The following is a 21,511-nucleotide window of genomic DNA, read 5'->3' as shown; positions in this document are numbered from 1 at the left end:
ATTTCTTTAAGACAAAACTAGTGAAGGTATTGGGTTGGCTCTTAATTTATATATTTTTTTATGTCAGCAACACTCAGGAGGTTAGATGGATTCTGGATCCAGTAGCATTGTCTCCTGATAAGACAAATTTGACTTAATTTTATGGGGAAAGTCACTCTCACTTGTTTTGGGTGTTGGCTGGACTATCATATTGTCTCTTTATGTGAATTAGATAAATGGTTCTTCCTTCAAAACAGTTTTCTTTTATTTAATAGTCATAATACATTAATTTTTTTAAGGAAAAACTATTTTTTGCCAAATGCCTAAAATTATCATAATATACAGAACTACAATTTCTATAATGTTAGTGGTGTTTCTTTTGATGAGGTGCCTGTCTGCACTGTAAACCTGTGCAACCTAAATCTAAGGTGGACTGGCTGGCTCAGTCAAAAATGTAGTAGACGTTCATATGTAAGTTAAAAGGAAATTGTCTATCCATTACCTGTTTTAAAAGAGTGTAAGGGCTTAACTCTTATTTTAAAGCAAATCTGGAAGAGGATCTTGTAAAGAAATAAAATACAGAGTGTTAGTATGATCTCAATTGAGTAAAAAGAACCATATGCTTAGAAAAGCACTTCAACTTTAAAATGGTTATATCTGGGTCATCATAGAATTATAGAAGATTTGTTTTATTCTTTTCTCTTCCAAATTTTACAATGAATCAATATAAATTAGGTCCATATTAAGCCAAAAGAGAAGGTGGAGAGTAATTCTTGTTGTGTCTTACTATTACAAATATAAATCAAATCCAAAACTTTATACACCAAGGCTTATACCTTACTTGTTCTGATTAGTTCACCAAATGTGAGAGAAGAGTTAAAGGATTTCTTCACCACATAAATCAAATGTGCTAGTAGTCTCTCAACCTGTTTAACCAGTATATTTATGCCTCTGTCATAGTCAAAGGTAGTAACAAGTAGTAAAATGAGATGATTGTGACTGTTAATGACAACAGATTAGATACTGCAGAAGAAAAGATGAGAGAACTTGAAGATGTAGCAATAGAAACTATCTAAAATGAAACTCAGAGAGAAAAAGACCAGAAAACATGAAGAGAGCATCATTATGCTATGGACAACTTCAAATGACCTAATGTATGAGTCCCCAAAAGAAAAGAGAGGGAGGAACAAAAAATTTGAAGAAATCCTGGAGAAAACGTTTCTAAATTTGATAATAATGAAAGCTACAGATTCAACAAGCTCAATAAACTGCAAGCCCAAGAATTATAAAGAAGACTACACAAAAAGCACATAAAAAGCAAATTCCTTAAGACCAATGATAAAGAGAAAATTTTAAAAACAGCCAGAGACAAAAGACACATTGTATTTAGAGGAACAAAAATAATGACAACAGACTTAGAATAGAATTCTACACTCAGTGAAAATATCTTTTGAAAGAGAAGGCAAAATGAAGACTTTCTTAAACATACAAAATTTATCTTTAGAGAGAATTTATCATCAGCAGGCCTGCACTGCAAAATTGTTAAATGTCTTCTAGGCCAAAAGAAAACGATGTTAGATGGAAATTTGGCTGTGGAATTTTATCTACTCAAGCGTCTGGAAATCACACCCAATCTATTTTGGTCTCTATGTCTATCACGGACATTTCATATAAATCAAATCATAAAATGTGTGACTTTTGTGTCTGGCTTCTTTCATATAGTATAATGTTTTCAAGGTTCAGGTTGTAATATGTATCAGTAAGTACTTCATTCCTTTTTGTGGAGGAATAATATTCCATTGTAGGGATATATCACATATATTTATCCATTTATCAGCTGATAGACATTGAGTTGTTTCCACCTTTTGGCTCTTATGAATAATACTATTATGAATATTTATGTACAAATCTTTGTGTGCACATACATTTTCAATTACCTTGGGTATATACCTAGGAGTAGAATTGTTGTGTCCTATTTTGTACTTATTTCTAAAATGAGATTATTTTGGAATCTGATTCAGGTTTATTCAAACTAAATGTGGTATCTTGAGAAGTATTTGTCTCATTCTGAAACTCAAGTACGGTTGAGACAATGAGCAATACAAGCAGTGCTATCGCCATGTTTCTTTGCCATTGCAAATGCAGGAGGTGCAATATAGAAATATAAAAATGGTGATTGTGATTGTCTTGCAGATCTATCCCAGTCACAGTTGCCTTGTTCTTTCTCTTTTTTCTTTTTCTATTCTTTCTCTTCTGTTTCTGCTTCCTGTGCAAGAACATTATTTTCATGTAGCATATTGAGTTATATTTTGTATTTCCTTTTTCAGGCATTTCTAAAATGTACATTGATCTCATTAGAGGAGAATCATTGATCATTTGTAGCATCACGTCAGTTTTTCTTGGAAATTTTCGGGGCAATGGAATCCACCTTTCTAATTTCAGAGGTAGAAGCATTTTTTTTGTCTGTATATTTTCTAAAATCATTCTCATTAAAATATATTCAATATGTTTTAACTTTGCTGCCTTTTCTATACTTTACTTTTGTGCTGATTACAATGATATATGACGTAACAAGAAAAAAATCATAGTTGGCCATCTGCATCCATGGATGCAACCAACTGCAGATCAAAAATATTCAGGAAAACTCAACAAAAATAATGCAACAATAAAAATGCAAATTAAAATACAATACAGTATAATAACTATTTACATAGAGTATTTACATTGTATTAAGTATTACAAGTAACCTAGAGATGATTTAAAGTACACAGAAGTATGTGCTGTAGGTTATATGCAAATAATATGCTATTTTATATCCAGGGTTTTGAGAATCTGCAGATTTTGGTATCCAAAGGGGTTCTTGGAACCAATGTCCCATGGATACCCGAAGGAGTACTGCATGTGTGTTCTTGCACATTAAGGGAGAAAGAACATTCAAAAAGTGTTTTAGTTTTTCTCAATATGCATAAATGCATGTGTGCACACATATAGTGTCACAATAGACACAATATAGTGTCAGCTCACTCAGACTTACTTCTTTCCTGGATCAATCTGGATCTCAGTGAGTGAGTGTGAAGAACTGGCTTGGTTCTGGATTTGGGTCTGAGAGTGAAAGCAGAACATTCTATACAGGACTGGAGAATCCAGTCCTGGAAATGACAAGAGCCAGATTCCTGCAGCTAAAGCCCACTGGGATATGAAGCTGTTGCCTTGCTAGGTTTCCAGATGTGTTACTAGTAGAAATGAAAAGGGGGAAAAAAATCACAGTATGAAGGGGGAAAATGTATTTTTCTGATATACTTTTGTGATAGTCACAAGAGGAAGATACTAAAAGGAGAAATAAATATTAATGCATAAAGAGGAGTGTGCAGTGCTTCTCAGTGAGGGAGCTACCAGGCATTGGGGTGGAACAATTTTTGTCATTTAGGACTTTGTAATTTAGGACTACCCTTATAGCTACCCACGAACTGCCACTAGTACACCCAGTTATTGTGACTAATGAAAATGTCTCATTTCATTTTCCAATGTCTCCTGGGCTGGGGGTAGGGGTCATAAACTAACTGCAGGTTAGCAGTGACCCTGGGCCTAGTTAGCTTGGTTTTGACTAGTTTATCAAAAAAATTTTAATTTAGATTTTTTTTTTGTTTAGACATTCACTCTCAACCCATTTGTCACAAGTTTTTCACATTTATTCTCCTTGCCTTTCTCCTAAGGACATTTGAATCTTCTATTCCTAGAGAAGCAAACCTTAAGCTGCAGACTATAAGGGAAGGTTATTCAGAGAGAGGCTTTTACCAGACTTTCATGAGACATACTCCTATTTGCTGAAAAATAAGGTCCCCACTCAAAATCTCACACATAAACCAAAGTGCAAAGACCCAAATGCCATCAATGAAAGAAACGAAAGTTATAGCTCAAGTTTTTATTTCTTATTTTTTCTTTCTTTTTTTTACGTTTACATGTAGGCATTGAACTCAGCTTGGACATTCTGGGAAGCATAATATTTGGATATTGGTGTGCAAAAATCATTCGATGTATATTGGCTGATGTTTTTAGCAATATGCTGACTAATATAATTCTCTGCTTTTCAATGGTGTACATGACTTTCTATATTGGTAAGGCAGAAGTAAATACAAAAGTTATTGTCCTTAAAGTAAGCTTTATACATGTTTATTTTTTCCTGATCTTGAATCCAGTTGCTTCTCCTCCTTTTTGTGGTCCCACTGTGTGTCTTCTCATATTATCTAACTGACCTCTAGCTCTTTCCTGGTCTTTCTTAATATCCTTTTTATTTCAACTCCGTGTCCAATTTCCTTGCACTATTCTCTGTGATTACTCTCTTATTCTTTTTGAACTCTTCCTTTGACTTTGTATATAGTCACTGGTATTCCCCAGGCAGAGGAATCAACACTGAGCTCATTTCTGCTATAATCCTGAGAACAAACCATCTGCAAACTGAGAAGGCTGGGAGAGATGCTCCTGAGGCTTTTCTAGATCAACAGCCTTTAATTCAATGGATGCCAAATTGAGGAGACTATAGAAATGGCAGCCCTTACTTAGGCTAGGAGTCGGGAAAGGAGAGGTATATTTATTGTTGAAAGAGAAGCAGGAGAGTGAAATAATCACAGGAGTAAGAGTGCCCAGCACTGGCTGACCTTCAGCTAGTTTAGTCCAGTGAAATGGAGATTTAAGTGTTTACTGGCCTGACTGAGGTGCCCGGTCCCTAAGAGACATAACTGTGGTCAAACTGTCAAATTCCACTTTTGCTGTCATCTCATACAGTGAAGCAACTTCAGTTCTTGAAAGACCTCAGATATCAAGAGGTTAATTACTTTTCTTTCACCTCCAGTTACCTACAAGCGCTGCTTCTTCTACAGATTAATTGCCACCTGAGGGTTACTCACTCCCCTGAATCAGAAAAATTATAGAAAGCATTCGCTGAAGGCTCATTTCCTTCAAATTTCTTCATTTTCCCCCTCTCCTGTGCTGTTTTTTATAGATGCCTTAAATGTTTGAAGAAAAAAATTTAATTTAGTCTATCTTTCTACTAGACTGTGAGTTCCCTGAGGTAGAGGCTCTTAGTCATCTTTTTATTTATTCTCTTTTCTATGTTCGGGGCTTACTATATGCCTGATAGTAATTCAACACATGTTGTTTGAATAAACTGCTACTAGTCCTAGAAGAGCTTTGGAGTTAGGCAGACTTGAGTTCAAATCTCAGCTCTGCAATTTATTAGCTTGGTGACCCTGGGAAATTACTTAACCTCTCTACGGTTCACTCTCCTTAGCTTTAAAAGTGGTATGATAGGCTAGGCGCAGTAGCTCACACCTGTAATCCCAGCACTTTTGGAGGCTGAGGCAGGTGGATCACTTGAGGCCAGGAGTTTGAGACCAGCCTGGCCAATATAGTGAAACCCTGTCTCCACTAAAAGTACAAACAATTAGCCAGGTGTGGTGGCGCATGCCTGTAATTCCAGCCACTGGGGAGGCTAAGGCACAAGAAACCCTTGTGCCTGGGAGGCAGAGGTTGCAGTGAGCCAAGATCATGCCATTGGACTTCAGCCTGGGGCAACAGAGTGAGACTCTGTCTCAAAAAAAAAAAAAAAAAAAAAGTGTTATATCACCTAATGTATTAAGGGTATTGCAGGCATTAACAAGATAATCTGTCATATGACTCCTGCTGGTGTGCTGATAGCTCTTGCTGGCTTGCCAGAGCTGATTATGCTCTTCTCTTTCAAACTCTGTTCAAGTGACATTATGTTGAGAGCTCAAAATTGGCCACAGTGAAAGTCTTTACACCATAGTAATTGGAAGACACTGCTTCACTGCAACTCAGAGTTCCCTCTACTGCCCCAACCTTGAACTGGGTTTTAAAGAGTTTTTTCCCCTTACTGCCTTTATGATTGCAGAAAAGAGCTGACTTTAAACATTTACCAGCATATCACTGGGTTCAAGGTAGGGCAGTCAATAAATATGAGTTCCTATTCCCTTTTCCTTCTAAAAAATGGAGGTGCTTCCAATGTGTGGCATCATCCTAACCAGATGTATATGAATTGAGGGCACGCAGGTAGAATGGGGTTCCCTAGAGTCTTTTAGCATCATTGCCACATTAGAAGACTCCCATTTCTGACATACAACTTTTCAAGTTGGAATTGGGTTGTTTGGTTAAGCAGTATGAATTCCTTATGCTCATTCAGGTATCCAGCCAAAAAGCTGATCAATTCAGCTCAACCCCAATTCAATTCAAATTGAATGTTTACCAAAAATATATTTAAGCATTATGAAGTCTGATTATTTTGTGCTAACTAAATGGCATAATAAGACTTTGAAGCTGATTTATATGAAGGTGTATAAGTCACATAGCTGTGGAGTAAAAGATCCTTAAACAATTGAGACACTTGTGATTTAGATTTTAGGAGGTAGAGATCATGGAGAACTGAGCCAGGACCTTGGTTCTAGTTTAAGCTTTACCCTCAGTTCCTTCACCTATAAAATGGGGACACTGAGTTAGGCAGTGATGGGGTGGTAAATTGGCTCTCTGGGAAGAGAAAAAGCCCTGATTTGTAGTGCTTGTCAATTTTCATGGGATAAATACATCTACTGTGGCTGATTTCAAGGATGGCTTTGGTTAGCAACCTACTCACAAAGTTACTAAAAAATTAACAGTTAACTTTCCTGAGCAGGTACCAGGTCTCTAAGAATCAGCCTTAAAGAGAATGATGATTTTCTCTAGAAATTATGCCTTTGAGATTGCAGCAGTCGCCAGCAGAGAGGAAGTATCTGTCTTTTGGTTGCATTTAATCAGGTAAGACTTACTGCAGAGTGTAGATGAACTATAGAAGGTAGGAATTTAGCATTAACCATTCAGGCTTAAATACATCCCAGAGTCAGCACTGTGTATGCTATATATACTGATTTCAGCCAATAATTCTTTGTAGCTTCAAGGCAGCGCTGTACCACTGCTCAGAATGAAAGCTTGCTAGGTAGCCTCCTGTTTTAGGTTGAATTGTGTCCCCCGAAAAGACGCTGAAGTCCTACATTCCAATAACTGTAAAGGTGACTTTATTGGGAAATAGGACCTTTGTAGATGACCAAGTTAAGATGCAGTCATTAGAGTGGGTCCTAATCCAGTCTGACTGTATCCTTATACAAAGGGGAGATTTGGACACAGCGACAGACACACAAAGAGGGAAGATTATGTGAAGACACAGAGAGAATACCAGCTATAAGCCAAGCAATGCCTGAAACTACCAGAAGCTAGGAGAGAGGCCTGGGGCAGAATCTCCATCACAGCCCTCAGAGGAACCAACCCTGCTGGTCTTGAATTTCTAGCTCCGGAACTGTGAGACAATACATTTCTGTGGCTGAAGCCCCCCAGTTTGTGCTATGCAATTATGGCGGTCCCAGGAAACCAATACACCTCCTCCTCTATTACACTTTCCTCTGCTTCAGGAATTAAAAAACAACCTCAGGCAGTCCTTTACTCATACTTAGTAAGTTCCTGAAAGCAAAGTCAGAAAAAGGCAGTGTTACAAGGAGATGTCCCATAGCCAGAAAGCTGAAATGTAGATAAAATTCTCACGTATACATTTTCTAATGTTACATTTCTTTCACGTTGTTTAATTTTGTTCTTTTCCCTGACTAATGAACATACCATCAACTGGCTTAAGTCCAGAGAGCATCTGATTGAGGTTGGAGAGTCACCTCTTTGAGTGTTGATGTATAATTCATGAAAGAACACGGGTTCTATAAAAGTGTAGGCTAGAGGCATTCCACGAGGGATTCCTCCATCCTAGCAAGGAGGAATATTTTATCAAGTGACGGTGTTTAGAATTTTGGGGGGAATGAAGATAATAAAAAGTAGAAGGAGTTTTTGTCATCTTTATAATTGTTTTAAAAGTCTACAAACAATGCATCCCCTTGTTGCCTGTAACTGGGGCTTATTACTTCCATTGTCCCTTCTTTATAAAATACTAATTATAGAGAATTGGAAATTGAAAGATAGTTTCCCTGTCATCACAGTTTGCGGCACTCCTGGTTTTATTGTCATGGGTTATTTAAAGTAAATTCAGTTAAATAAGTAGATAAAAAGAAGTCTAAAGTGAACTTAAGTGATTAGATAAACCAAAAGAATAGTAAACTCCTCTTTAAATTAATAATATCAATTTACTAAGCAATAAAGTAGATAAAAACAATTAACAGCATGATAGTATTATCACTTATTCATTGCTTTAAAAGTGTGGCAAGCATTTTCATGTTTTCTAATTTAATTTTCACAACTGTATGAGTCACAACTATTTTATACCTATTTTATAGTTACAGGGCCACTAATGGAGGAAGGTGAGGTCACGTTCCAAAAGCAACCAGCTCTGCTTTGCCCCAAAGCTCTTCCAATCCTATCTGTCATGTTCTTTGTCTTCCTTTCTGTCTGATGGTTTTAGTGTTCTATTTGAAGACTCTGCAGCCTAAGACTGCAGAATATTTATGGTATTCAAATATCCTTCAGGTTGGGTTTCCTGCCTCAGACTATTAATACATTTACACATTTGTTTAGAGCCCAGCAAATTACAAGTTTAATTAGGGAGGTCTATAGCTGCAAAAGAAAAGCAGGTGTATGGAACTGGAGTCATCAGAAGTACTGAGCTTGGCTCACAACTCCCAGCACATGTAGTGCAGTATTTCTGAGATGCTGAAAGGACACCCTGAGGGCTGTTGAACTTACTTTTCCATTAGCCCTATCCTCAGTGATGGTCTCCAGCAGGACTTGGCAAGCTGTGACTCTTGGCCCAAATCTGCGTGTTAGCTAAAAATGGTTTTTACATTTTAAAATGGCACAAAAGAATATTTTGTGGCATATGAAAATTACGTGAAATTCAGACTTCAGTGTCTATAAACCAAATTTCACTGGACACATTGGTTTACATATTATCTATGGCTGCTTTTGTACTACAACAACTGAGTTGAGCGATTGTAACAGAGGCTGTATGCATCACAAACACTAAACATTTACTATCTGACCCTTTATAGAAAAAGTTTGCCAGGCCTGGGTTTACTGGATTAGGTCAATCCCTTGAAGCAACTTTCTAAGAACTACTACTTCTCTTAAGATTCCCACCAATTCTTTATTCAAGATAAAGTATCTCCGTGTACAGATATGAATACAATGCATTTGATTCATTTGTTTCTTTCTCTCCCCAGTGGAACTTTTAGGAATGTCAGGCACTCTTGCCTTAGTCGCTGTAGGACTGAATTTAGATTCTTTAACCTTTAAACCGAAGATAGAATTGGTAATTACTAAGTAAGTTTCCTATGGTGCCCTTTAATGGATCTCTTAGCAGTTTACTGCATAAGGGGTCTCGCCTTCATGGACACTAGTAAAACTCTTTTTCCATAACCTTTTTTTATCTTGAAAATTTTATTTTTGTTATCAGTTATATTTGAAAATAATTTAAGGTGCCAACAATTATCAGCATTAATTGATACTCCTGTTATGAATACAGTGTCAGTGGCTCAGAAACCATGGTGTTTTTGTTGCATGTAACCTGATAAAAATTTACTTTGAACCATGGAGATTTAAAAAGATACATTTTTCCTTTGTTTCCTTCATAATATGCCTAAATAACAGTATATTAATGTGGGAAAAGCTGGAAAAGAAGAGTAGCAGAAAAATGTAACATCAACAAAATTCTTACCTACCCTTTACTCCGGGTAATAAATGCCATATGGGCATCTCTGGATAGAGGGAAAATCATTTGCCTGTCTGTGCAGAGATGTCAGCCGTTCCCTGAAAGACTATGATAAATTAGAGAATTGGTTCAGAATTATTGAATACCAAACCATCGTCTAATATAGAAATTCCCACATCAGATGAAAACAAATGTCCAACTGAGAAAAATAAGCCATAATCCTGAGTTTTCCCATGAAAATTTATTTATTTAATGTAAGGACTATGCATTACTGTGAAATTATGTCCATCCTACTTTTTTGTTGTTTATGACGTCCTTTCTTTTATGACATTCCAATGATAGAAGATGGTATTTTCTTTTCTACTTGGCAAAATGAAAAAACGTGGGCGGCCGGGCACGGTGGCTCACGCCTGTAATCCCAGCACTTTGAGAGGCCAAGGTGGGTGGATCACGAGGTCAGGAGATCCAGACTATCCTGGCTAACACGGTGAAACCCTGTCTCTACTAAAAATACAGAAAAAATTAGCCAGGCGTAGTGGCAGGCGCTTGTAGTCCCAGCTACTTAGGAGGCTGAGGCGGGAGAACGGCAGGAACCCAGAGGCGGAGCTTGCAGTGAGCCAAGTTCGCGCCACTGCACTCCAGCCTGGGCGACAGAGCGAGACTCCCTCTCAGAAAACAAAAACAAAAACAAACAAACAAAAAACGTGGGCACCTAAAACTATTCCAGTTTTGTGTGTATGTGAATGAAACATTACAGTGTTTTTAAATCTAGAAGCTTGGAAATAACCAGTTCATAGAACATCTACTTGGTGTAATGTTCAATTTAGACAGTTTCCCGAGCTCAGTGGTGCTGTCTGTTGACATTATTATAAATTACTTTTTATTCACTCAATTGTTTACTTTTTCATCCATTCCACCAATCCTTTCTTAATGTCTACTGTGGTCTGGAAATTGCATCTTAGGTGTGGGGCTACAAAAATAAGTCCCTTCTCAGAGGTGCTCATTGTTAAGTGGCAGACATGTTTATATAAGAAAGTAACAATATGTGTGAATAATTACGTATTTATTTCAAGTTCTACTGTATACATAATGCATTTTTTAGGTCCTGTGGAGAGATTTGAAAAAAAAAAATTTTGAGGCAGGATCTTGCTTTGCCTCTCAGGCTGAGGGGCAATGGTGCTATCAAAACTTACTACGGCCTCCACCTCCAGGGCTCAAGCGATCCTCCCACCTCAGCCTCTCAAGTAGCTGGGACTACAGGCATGCACCAGGATACCCGGCTAATTTTCTGTATTTTTTGTAGAGGTGGGGTTTCACCATGTTTCCCAAGCTGGTCTCGAACTCCTGGGCTCAAGCAATCTGTCCTCGGCCTCCCAAAGTGTTGGGATTACATGCATGAGCCACTGTACTCACATGACTTTTTTTTTTTTTTTTTTGAGATGGCGTCTCGCTCTGTTGCCCAGGCTGGAGTGCAGTGGCCGGATCTCAGCTCACTGCAAGCTCCGCCTCCTGGGTTTACGCCATTCTCCTGCCTCAGCCTCCCAAGTAGCTGGGACTACAGGTGCCCGCCACCACACCTGGCTAATTTTTTGTGTTTTTTAGTAGAGACGGGGTTTCACCGTGTTAGCCAGGATGGTCTGAATCTCCTGACCTCGTGATCCGCCCTTCTTGGCCTCCCAAAGTGCTGGGATTACAGGCTTGAGTGACATTTCTTTTAAAGTATTTAACTCAGGCCGGGTGTGGTGGCTCCCGCCTGTAGATCACGGGCAGATCACGAGGTCAGGAGATCAAGATCATCCTGGCTAACACAGTGAAACCCTGTCTCTACTAAAAATACAAAAAATTAGCTGGGTGTGGTGGCAGGTGCCTCTAGTCCCAGCTACTAGGGAGTCTGAGGCAGGAGAATGGCGTGAACCCAGGAGGTGGAGCTTGCAGTGAGCCGAGATTGCGCCACTGCACTCCAGCCTGGGTGACAGAGCAAGACTCCATCTCAAAGAAAGAAAAAAAAAAAAAAAGAAAAAGAAAGTTTTTAACTCAGTCAGTTATTCCATGATTTCCGAATTTTTTGAAAACTATGCACTGGGGTTTGAGGTACCCCCACTCAAACTCTTCCCTGTAGGGGTTCAGAATCAATTGAATCAAGAGATAGAAATCACTTGGAGAATGAAACTATCTCCTTGATTGGGGTACTGCTGTGTGTATCAAAGAACATTGTTTATGTCTGCAGCTAAAACGAGGCTTCCTTATGCTTCTTTCCAAGCATAAATTTTGAGATCCAACTGTAAGGAGACTGGTTTGTGGGGCAGATACACTTACCCAGTAAGCTGAAGGGGAAAGTCTCAAGAGAGAGAATCTAGAGGAGGCAGGCCTTGAGATCTGCTTGTGGAAGTCATACTTGGCTCTGACCCAGGCATGCTACCACATGGAACCATATAGAACAGAACATGTATTCTACTGAGGCCTCAGCCCCCTGCCCTAACCCGTGTGCTTTGGTTTACTCAGTAAGAATCTCTGGGGGTGGTTCTGTCAATTTTTAGAATTCAATCTGGGTGATTGTAATGCTTTCTTCTGCTTAAAAACTACGTTAGCACAGACAGCACCGTAGGAATTCAGAGCAGGACTACTTCCATCTAGGGTGCTTAAGATGCTTTCATGGACAGCATGAGATTCGAGTTAGCCTTACAAGACTTTTAGGAATGCAGTAGACAGGAAAGCAGACAGGGGAGACTTTCATAGTAAATAGAAGCGTACGTGTGGGTCACAGAGGGAGAGGTTGTGCAGAGAGCATTGAGATGATCCTGTTAGCTATTGCAAAGTTCAAGTTACTAAGGTACCTCCTAGTAGCAACTACAACTCTGGGTTTAGCAGTAGCAGGCCCAACAGTTGACATGCTCCCACTGAATCCCAGAGAAACTGATAAATCATCACCTTGTGGGGAGGTCCTCATTGTTCTGCCCTGCTCTTATTATTCTACTGTGAGAAGCAGCCCATGGGTATTGGTGTGATGAAGGTAATGAAAAATATGGAACTGGGTGTGTTTAGATCCAGCAAAATTCTTTTAAGTGTTGACTATAACACAGATGAAGGCAAGGGCCTCTGCTAAGACATCATGGAAGATATAAGATACATGCTTTTATGTGAAAAGGAAATATATTTTTAAGATGATTGCTTAAAATGTCATTTCTCTTTCATTCATCCTAGGTTCTTAAGAATTTTTTCATGTGTATATGAACATTTAATATATACTTTCTTTGGCATTGTGATTGGATGTGGAGAACTCGACCATTATGAATTTTACACTATAGCTTTCATAGTCATTTTATTTACAACAGTGAATTTGGTAAGGTAAGAATAATATTTTAAAGTTTGTTTACTGACTTAGATTCTCAAGGCCAGAATTAGAATTAGGAAGCAGTGACATACAGCAAAAAGGACTCTGGACATGGAGCCAGGAAACCTGCATTGTTGTCAAGGCCTTGACAATAGCTTGCTGTGCAATTTGGGGTAAGTGTTTATTTTTCAAGATTTTATCCATAAAATGAGAGGGATCGGCATCACCCATAAGCTAGATAGAAATGCAAATTCATGGGCCCATCTCAACCTATTGAATTGAATCTCTAAATATGAGATCCAGGAAACAGTTTCAGCATGCTCTTCAGGTAGTTTGTATGCATGTTAAAGTTGAGCATCACTGGACCAGATTAATTGCTCTTAACATTTTTGTGGAATTTCATCATAATTTATTATCGTCAATAGCTATGAGAAAGCCACTATCATGCTATGTACCAACAGCTATGATAATGTACTTACCATGTACCATATGCCATTAATATGAATATAACCTTGTGATGTATGTGCTATTGCATCACCTCACAGATGAAGCTCAGAGAATGTAAAAACCTGCCTAGAGTCACTCAACTCATAAGAGCAAAGTTGGGATTTAAACCTGATTCCATGAGCATCCTTATTCAAGAATGCCATTGCCCACTGATGGTAGTTGTGTCTTCCATAAGAATTTATGACAATGTTTCCAAAAACACTGTCATTTTCACTCAGGATGGTGGCCAAGGTAGCTTGTCTTATAGTATGTTCCCATGGAAACTTGAGTCTGCTGACTCAAGGCACTGCATGCAACTCAGATTGTCACTCTCACACAGAAGGCTATGTATACAGCCCTGAGTCCCACCCCTATCCCCCACCGCATCAGAGTGGGGCCTAAATTGGTGCCTTCCTGCTGTTCCCATGCAGCTGTGAAATCAGTAGCCATCTTACCGTCTTTTCTCTGGCTCTCTGTCTGGACTCTTAAAAAATAGGTTTTAAGTTAGTCATTGCTCCCTAGTATAATTTAGGTGTTTATGTTTATTTCTGGGTCCAAATTCCATCTCCCACACTTGTTAGCTTTGTGACGATGTATGTGACTTTGGGTCATTACTTAATCTAAGTTTCAATTACTTATCTGTAGAATGGGCATAATAATAGATCATCTCAGAGGGCTGCTGTGAGGATTCAATGAGGTAATGCAAGTACAAGAATTTAGCACCATGCCTGGAACCTAGTAAATGCTCAGTGAAGTGAGTTTTTGCCATGATTGTGGCTATTCTTATTTTTTCAGGATAAGAGACAACTTTTGAAGTTTCAAAATAATGAAAGGATTTCCCAAAGAAATTATCAGTAGGTTTTAAAACAAAACATTATTAGTAAAATTAAAACATGAAAACAAACCACCACTGCATTTGTTAATTCTTTCAGCAGATATTTATCAAGCCCCTGCTAAATGTCAGGCATTGTTCCAGGCACTCAGGACACCTCAATGGATGAAATAGTCCGAAAACATGAAAATTTCTGCCATTATGGAGTTTACAATGTAACTGAGGTTTTCAGAAAAAAACCCAAAATCATGTTAAATAATGAATATAATATATTAGAAAATAATGAAGACTATGAAAATAAATAAAGCATGGTGAGGAAGTTGGTTGTGCTAGCACTAGATGGCAAGCTGCAATCCAAACCCGGTGGGCAGGGTAAGCCTCAATGAGAAAGTGACATTTGAGTAAAGATATGAAAGAGGTGAGGGAGCCAGGCAGATGCAGGAGGAAAGACTCATAATTGTATATGCCCTAAGGGAGGGGCCAGCCTGATATGTGCAATAAACAGCAATGAGGCCTTGGTCACTGAAACAGAGAGGGGAGAGCAGGAGATGAAGATAGAGAGGTAAGTATGAAAAAAAGTAAGAGAAAGAACCCATATATGAATGCCTTTATGAGTTAAGAAAACACCTGGGAGGATGTACATCAGGCCCTTAAGAGTGGTTACTTTCGTTTGGGGAATGGGATTTGTGAAGGGGAACAAAGTCGGGGCATTTTAGCTTTTAAAATGTTTACTGAGGATGGAGCAAGATGGCAGAACAGAAGGCTCCACTGATCATCCCTCTCACCACCCCTCAGGAACACCACATTTTAACAACTATCTGCACACAAAAAAGCACCTTCATAAGAACCAAAAATCAAGTGAGTGATCCCAGTACCTACTTTAAAATTCATATTGCAAAAAGAGGCACTAAAGAGGTAGGAAAAACAGTCATGGATTGCTGACACCACCCCTCCCCTGTCCTCCCCCGACAAAGTAGCTGTGTGGTGCAGAGAGAGAATCTGTGCACTTGGAGAAGGGAGACCACAGCAACTGGGGGAGTTTGCATTGAACTTAGTGCTGCCCTGTAACAGTGGAAAGCAAAACTGTACTGAACTCAGCCAGCACCTGCCCACAGAGGGAATATTTAGACCAGTCCTAGCCGGAGGGCAAGTGCCCATTCCAGTGGCAGGAACTTGAGTTTCTCGGCAAGCTTGCCACTGTGGGCTAAAGTGCTCTGGGATACTAAGTGAACTTGGAAGGCAGTCTAGGATACAAGGACTGCAATTCTTAGGCAAGTCCTGATGCTGTTCTGGCTCAGAGTCAGTGGACTGGGGCAGTGCGTGACCTAGTGAGGCAGCAGACAGGGTGGCTCGGGGAATATTTGTGCCACCCATCCCACAACCTCAGGCAGTGCAGCACAGAACAATGAAAGTGACTCCTTCCTTCTGCTTGAGGAGAGGAGAGCGAAGAGTAAAGAGAACTTCGTCCTGCATCTTGGATACCAGCTCAACCACAGCAGAATAGGGCACTGGGCAGAGTTGTGAGGCCCCCAGTTCAGGCTCTAATTCCCGGACAACATTTCTAGACACACTCTGGGTCAGAAGAGAAACTGCTATCTTGAAGGGAAGGACCCAGACCTGGCAGGATTCATCACCTGCTGACTAAAGAGCCCTCGGGCCTTGAGTAAATACAGCAATACACAGGTAGTATGCTGTGGGCCTTGGGTGAGACTCAGATGTGTTGGCTTCAGGTACCAGCTTGGCCACAGTGGGGCAGAGCACCAAGTAGGCTTTTGGGGTCCCCAAGACCACGTTTAGGCTCTTGGACAGCATTCTTGAACTCGTCCTGAGCGAGAGGGGAGACCTCTGCTCTGAAGGGTGAGTCTCAGGCCTGACAGCATTCATTACAAGTTGGCTGAAGAGCCCTTGGGCCTTAAGTGAACATGGGTGGTGGTGTGGCAGAAATCCCAGGGGACTGGTGGTAGTGGTGGCCATGGGGAAAGGCTTTCCTGCCTGTGGAAAAAGGAGGAAAAAGCGGGAAGAACTTTGTCTTGTGGTTTGAATACCAGCTTAATCACAATAGAATAGAACGCCAGGCAGATTTCTAAGGCTTTTCACACTATTTTTTATTTTTTATTTCTTTTTGAGACAGGGTCTTGCCATGTTGCCCAGGCTGGTCTTGAACTCCTGGGCTCAAGCACTTCTCCTGAATTGCTTGAGAAGAAAGAATTAGTCAGCTTGAAGACAGACTATTTGAGAATACACAGTCAGAGGACACAAAAGAAAAAAGAATAAAAGAGAATGAGGCACACCTACTAGATCTAAGAAATAACCTCAAAAGGGCAAATCTAAGTGTTATTGGCCTTAAAGAGGAGGTAGAGAAGGAGATAGGGGTAGAAAGTTTATTCAAAATGGTAATATCAGAGAACCTCCCAAACCAAGAGAAAGATATCAATATTCAAGTACAAGAAGGTTGTATGCCAAGCAGATTTAACCCAAAGAATGCTACCTCAAGGCATTATAATAATCCAACTCCCAAAGATCATGGATAAAGAAAGGACCCTAAAAGCAGAAAAGAAACAACTTACAATGAAGCACCAATCAAGCAGAAATTCTAGAGTAAAAAATGCAAGTGACATACAGAGGAATGCATTAGTCTCTCTTAATACCAGAATTGATCAAGCAGAAGAAAGAATTAGTGAGCCTGAAGACAGGCTATTTGAAAATATGCAGTCAGAGGAGATAAAAGGCAAAAGTCAGGCAGCAGACTTTTCGGTGGAAACCTTACAGACCAGGAGAGAGTGGCATGACATATTTAAAGTGCTGAAGGAAAATAACTTTTACCCAAGAATAGTGTATCTGCGAAAATATCCTTCAAACGTGAAGGAGAAATGAAGACTTTCCCAGACAAACAAAAGCTGAGGGATTTCATCAACATCAGACCTGTCCTAGAAGAAATGCTAAAGGGAGTTTTTCAATCTGAAAGAAAAGGATGTTAATGAGCAATAAGAAATCATCAGAAGATATAAAACTCACTGGTAATAGTAGGTATACAGAAAAGCATGGAATACTATGACACTATAATTGTGGTGGGTGAACTACTCATATTTTGAATAGAAAGACTAAAAGATGAACCTATCAAACATAGTAATTTCAACAAATTTTCAGGACACAGACTTACTGGTAATAGTGGGTACATGGAAAATCACAGGCTATTATAACACTGGCAATTCCTCAAAGAACTAAAAGAGGAACCGCCATTTGGCCCAGCAATCTCACTACTGGGTATATACCCAGAGGAATATAAATCATTTTACTATAAAGACACATGAATGTGAATGTTCATTGCAGCACTATTCACAATAGCAAAAGCATAGAATTAACCTAAATGCCCATCAATGCCAGACTGGATAAAGAAAATGTAATACATATACACCATGGAATACTATGCAGCCATAAAAAAGACTGAGCTCATGTCTTTTGTGGAACATGGATAGAGTTGGAGGCTATTATCCTTAGCAAACTAACACAGGAACAGAAAACCAAACACTACATATTATCACTTACAAGTGGAGGCTAAATGATAAGAACTTACGAACACAAAGAAGGAAACAACAGACACTGAGATCTACTTGAGGTGGGAGGATGAAAGGAGGGAGAGGAGCAGAAAAAATAACTATTAGGTACTGGGCTTAATACCTTCATGATGAAATAACAGGTACAACAAACCCCTGTGACACGTGTTTACCTATGTAACAAACCTTCACATGTACTCCCAAACCTAAAATAAAAGATTTAAAAAACCCTGTAATTGTGGTGTGTAAACTCCTAAGTAGAAATGCAAAATGACAAACTACATTTGTCACAGTTGTTGTAATTACTACAGCTTTTCAAGACATAGTACATACAATAAGACATAAAGAAACAACAAAAAGTTAAATAGCGGGGGGGTAAAGTCAAAGTGTATCATTTTTGTCAGTTTTCTTTTTGCTTATTTCTTCGTTTATGCAATTAGTGTTAAGTGTCATCAATTTTAAATGATGGGTTATAAGATAGTATTTACCAGCCTCGTGGTAACCTTAAATTAAAAAATACAACAAATACACAAAAAATTAAAAGCCATAAATTAATCATACTGCCAGTGAAAATTACCTTCATTAAAAGGGCTGGAAGGAGCGAAAGAAGAAAGAGAAGACCACAAAACAACCAGAAAGCAAATAACAAAATAGTAGCAGTAAGTCCTTACTTATCAATAATAATACTGAACATAAATGGACTAAACTCTCCAATCAAAAGACAGAGTGGCTGAATTAATAATAAGAAAACAAGACCCAGAAAACAAGACTCTGTTGTCTCCAAGAAAAACACTTCACCTATAAAGATACACAAAGACTGACAATAAAGGGATGGAAAAGGACATTCCATGCCAGTGGAAACCAAAAAAGAGCAAGAGTAGCTGTACTTACATCAGACAAAATACATTTCAAGACAAAAACTGTAAGAAGAGACAAAGAAGGTCATTATATAATGATAAAGGAATCAATTCAGCAAGATGGTATGACAGTTTTAAATATATATGCACCCAACACTGGAGCACCCAGATAAAACAAATATTATTAGCGCCAAAGAGAGAGAAACTTCAATGCAATGATAACTGAGACTTCAACACCCCCCTTTCAGCATTGGACAGATCTTCTAGACAAAAATATTAACAAAGAAACATTGGACTTAATTTGCACCATGGAACAAATACACCTAACAGATACTTACAGAACATTTTGTCCAAGAGCTGCAGAATACACATTTTTTCTACTCAGCACATGGATCATTCTGAAGGATAGACCATATATTAGGTCATGAAACAAGTCTTAAAATGTTAAAAAAAAAAAATTGAAATAATACCAAATAAAAACCATATATGAGAGACCCACCCACAGCTAGTACCATACTGAATGCAGGAAAACTGAAAGCCTTCCTCTAAGATCCGGAGCATGACAAGGATGCCCACTTTCTTTACTGTTACTCAATATACTGTTGGAAGTCCTAGCTAGAGCAATCAGACAAGAGAAAGAAATATGGGGCGCCCAAATTGGAAAGGAAGAAATCAAATTATCCTTGTTTGCGTGTGATATAATCTTATATTTGGAAAAACCTAAAGGCCAAAAAATTAAAACTGATAAACAAATTATCAGTTTATCATTAGAACTGATAAACAAATTCAGTAAAGTTGCAGGATATAAAATCAGCATACAAAAATCAGTAGCATTTCTATATGCCAACAGTGAACACTCTGAAAAGAAATTAAAAAGTAATCCCATTTATAATAGCCGCAAATAAAATCAAATACCTAAGAATTAACTTAGCCAAAGAAGTGAAAGATCTCTACAATGAGAATTATAAAATGCTGATGCATAAAATTGGAGAGGACACACAGAAATGGAAAGACATTCCATGTTCATGAATTGGAAGGATCAATATTGTTAAAATGTCCATACTATCTAAAGTGATCTACAGATTCATTGCGACCTCTTTTAAAATACCAATGCCATTCTTCACAGAAATAGGAAAAATAATTCTAAAATTTATGTGACAACACAAAAGACCCAGAATAACCAAAGATATCCTGAGCAAAATAAATAAATAAATAAATAAATAAATAAATAAAACTGGAGGAATCACATTACTTGACTTCAAATTATACTGCAGAGCTATAGTAATGAAAGCAGCATTGGAATGGCATAAAAACAGACAGATAGACCAATGGAACAGAAAAGAGAATGCAGAAATAAATCCATATGTCTACAGTGAACTCTTTTTTGACAAAGGTGACAAGAATGTGTATTGGAGAAAGAACAGTCTCTTCAATAAATGGTGCTGGGAAAACTGGATATCCATATGCAAGGGAAGGAAACTAGGCCCCTAACTCTCATCATAGGCACAAATCAAATTAAAATGGGTTAAATAGGTAAATCTAAGACTATAACCTATGAAACTACTGCAAGAAAACATTGGGGAAACCCTCTAGGACACTGGTCAGGGCACAGATTTCTTGAGGAATAATCCACAAGCACAGGCAATCAAAGAAAAAAATGGACAAATGAGATAACATAAAGTTAAAAAGCTTCTGTATAGTAAAGGAAACAATCAACAAATTGAAGAGACAACCCACAGAATGGGAGGAAACCACCCACCTGTGCATTGGTGCGTGCCTGCAGTCCCAGCTACTCGGGGGGCTAAGGCAGGAGAATCGCTTGAAAAACCCGGGAGGCAGAGGTTGCAGTGAACTGAGATCGCACCACTGCACTCCAACCTGGGCAACAGAGTGAGACTTTGTCTCAAAAAAAAAAAAAAAAAAAAAAAAAAAAATGAAAGAAAGAAAAGAAAAGAAAAAATAAAAACAAAAAGAAAACTACCCATCTGATGAGAGTTTCATAACCAGAATATATAAGGAGCTCAAACAAGTCAATGGGAAAAAATCTAAAAATCTGATTAAAAATTGGGCAAAAGATCTGAGTAGACATTTCTCTAAGAAGACATACAGGTGGCAAACAGATATATGAAAACATGCCCAACATCACTGATCATCAGGGAAATGCAACTCAAAACTACAATAAGATATCATCTCATCCCAGTTAAAGTAGCTTATATCCAAAAGACAGGCAATAAAAATCCTGGTGAGGATGTGGAGAAAAGGGAACTCTCATACACTGTTGGTAGGAATGTAAATTAGTACAATCACTACAAAGAATATTTTGGAGGTTCCTCAAAAAACTAAACACAGAGTTATCATATGATTCAGCAATCATATTGCTGCATATATACCCCAAATAAAGGAAATCAGTATATCGAAGAGGTGTCTGCACTCCCATGTTTATTGCAGCACTATTCACGATAACCAAAATTTGGAAGCACCTTAAGTGTCCATTAACAGATGAATGGGTAAAGAAAATGTGGTACATATACACAATGGAATACTATTTAGTCATAAAAAGGAATGAGATCGGCCGGGCGCGGTGGCTCAAGCCTGTAATCCCAGCACTTTGGGAGGCCAAGACCATCCTGGCTAACACGGTGAAACCCCGTCTCTACTAAAAAATACAAAAAACTAGCCGGGCGAGGTGGCCGGCGCCTGTCGTCCCAGCTACTCGCGAGGCTGAGGCAGGAGAATGGCGTAAACCCGGGAGGCGGAGCTTGCAGTGAGCTGAGATCCGGCCACCAA

The 21,511-nt window shown here is 38.7% G+C and overlaps 1 protein-coding gene across 1 annotated transcript in view; it reads left to right on the top strand.

The window, feature by feature from the left end:
- Nucleotides 1-21,511, top strand: part of SLC9C2 (solute carrier family 9 member C2 (putative)) — a 100,502-nt gene that overhangs the window by 17,061 nt on the left and 61,930 nt on the right. The window contains exons 5-8 of the mRNA XM_023207043.1: nucleotides 2,307-2,423; nucleotides 3,933-4,094; nucleotides 9,177-9,276; nucleotides 12,866-13,009. Of these exons, the coding sequence (XP_023062811.1) occupies nucleotides 2,307-2,423; nucleotides 3,933-4,094; nucleotides 9,177-9,276; nucleotides 12,866-13,009 (523 nt within the window). The remainder of the gene's footprint in view (nucleotides 1-2,306; nucleotides 2,424-3,932; nucleotides 4,095-9,176; nucleotides 9,277-12,865; nucleotides 13,010-21,511) is intronic.

The sequence above is a fragment of the Piliocolobus tephrosceles genome, chromosome 1 (assembly GCF_002776525.5).
Source record: "Piliocolobus tephrosceles isolate RC106 chromosome 1, ASM277652v3, whole genome shotgun sequence".
Lineage (NCBI taxonomy): Eukaryota > Metazoa > Chordata > Mammalia > Primates > Cercopithecidae > Piliocolobus > Piliocolobus tephrosceles.
This window is presented reverse-complemented; position numbering and strand designations above follow the sequence as displayed.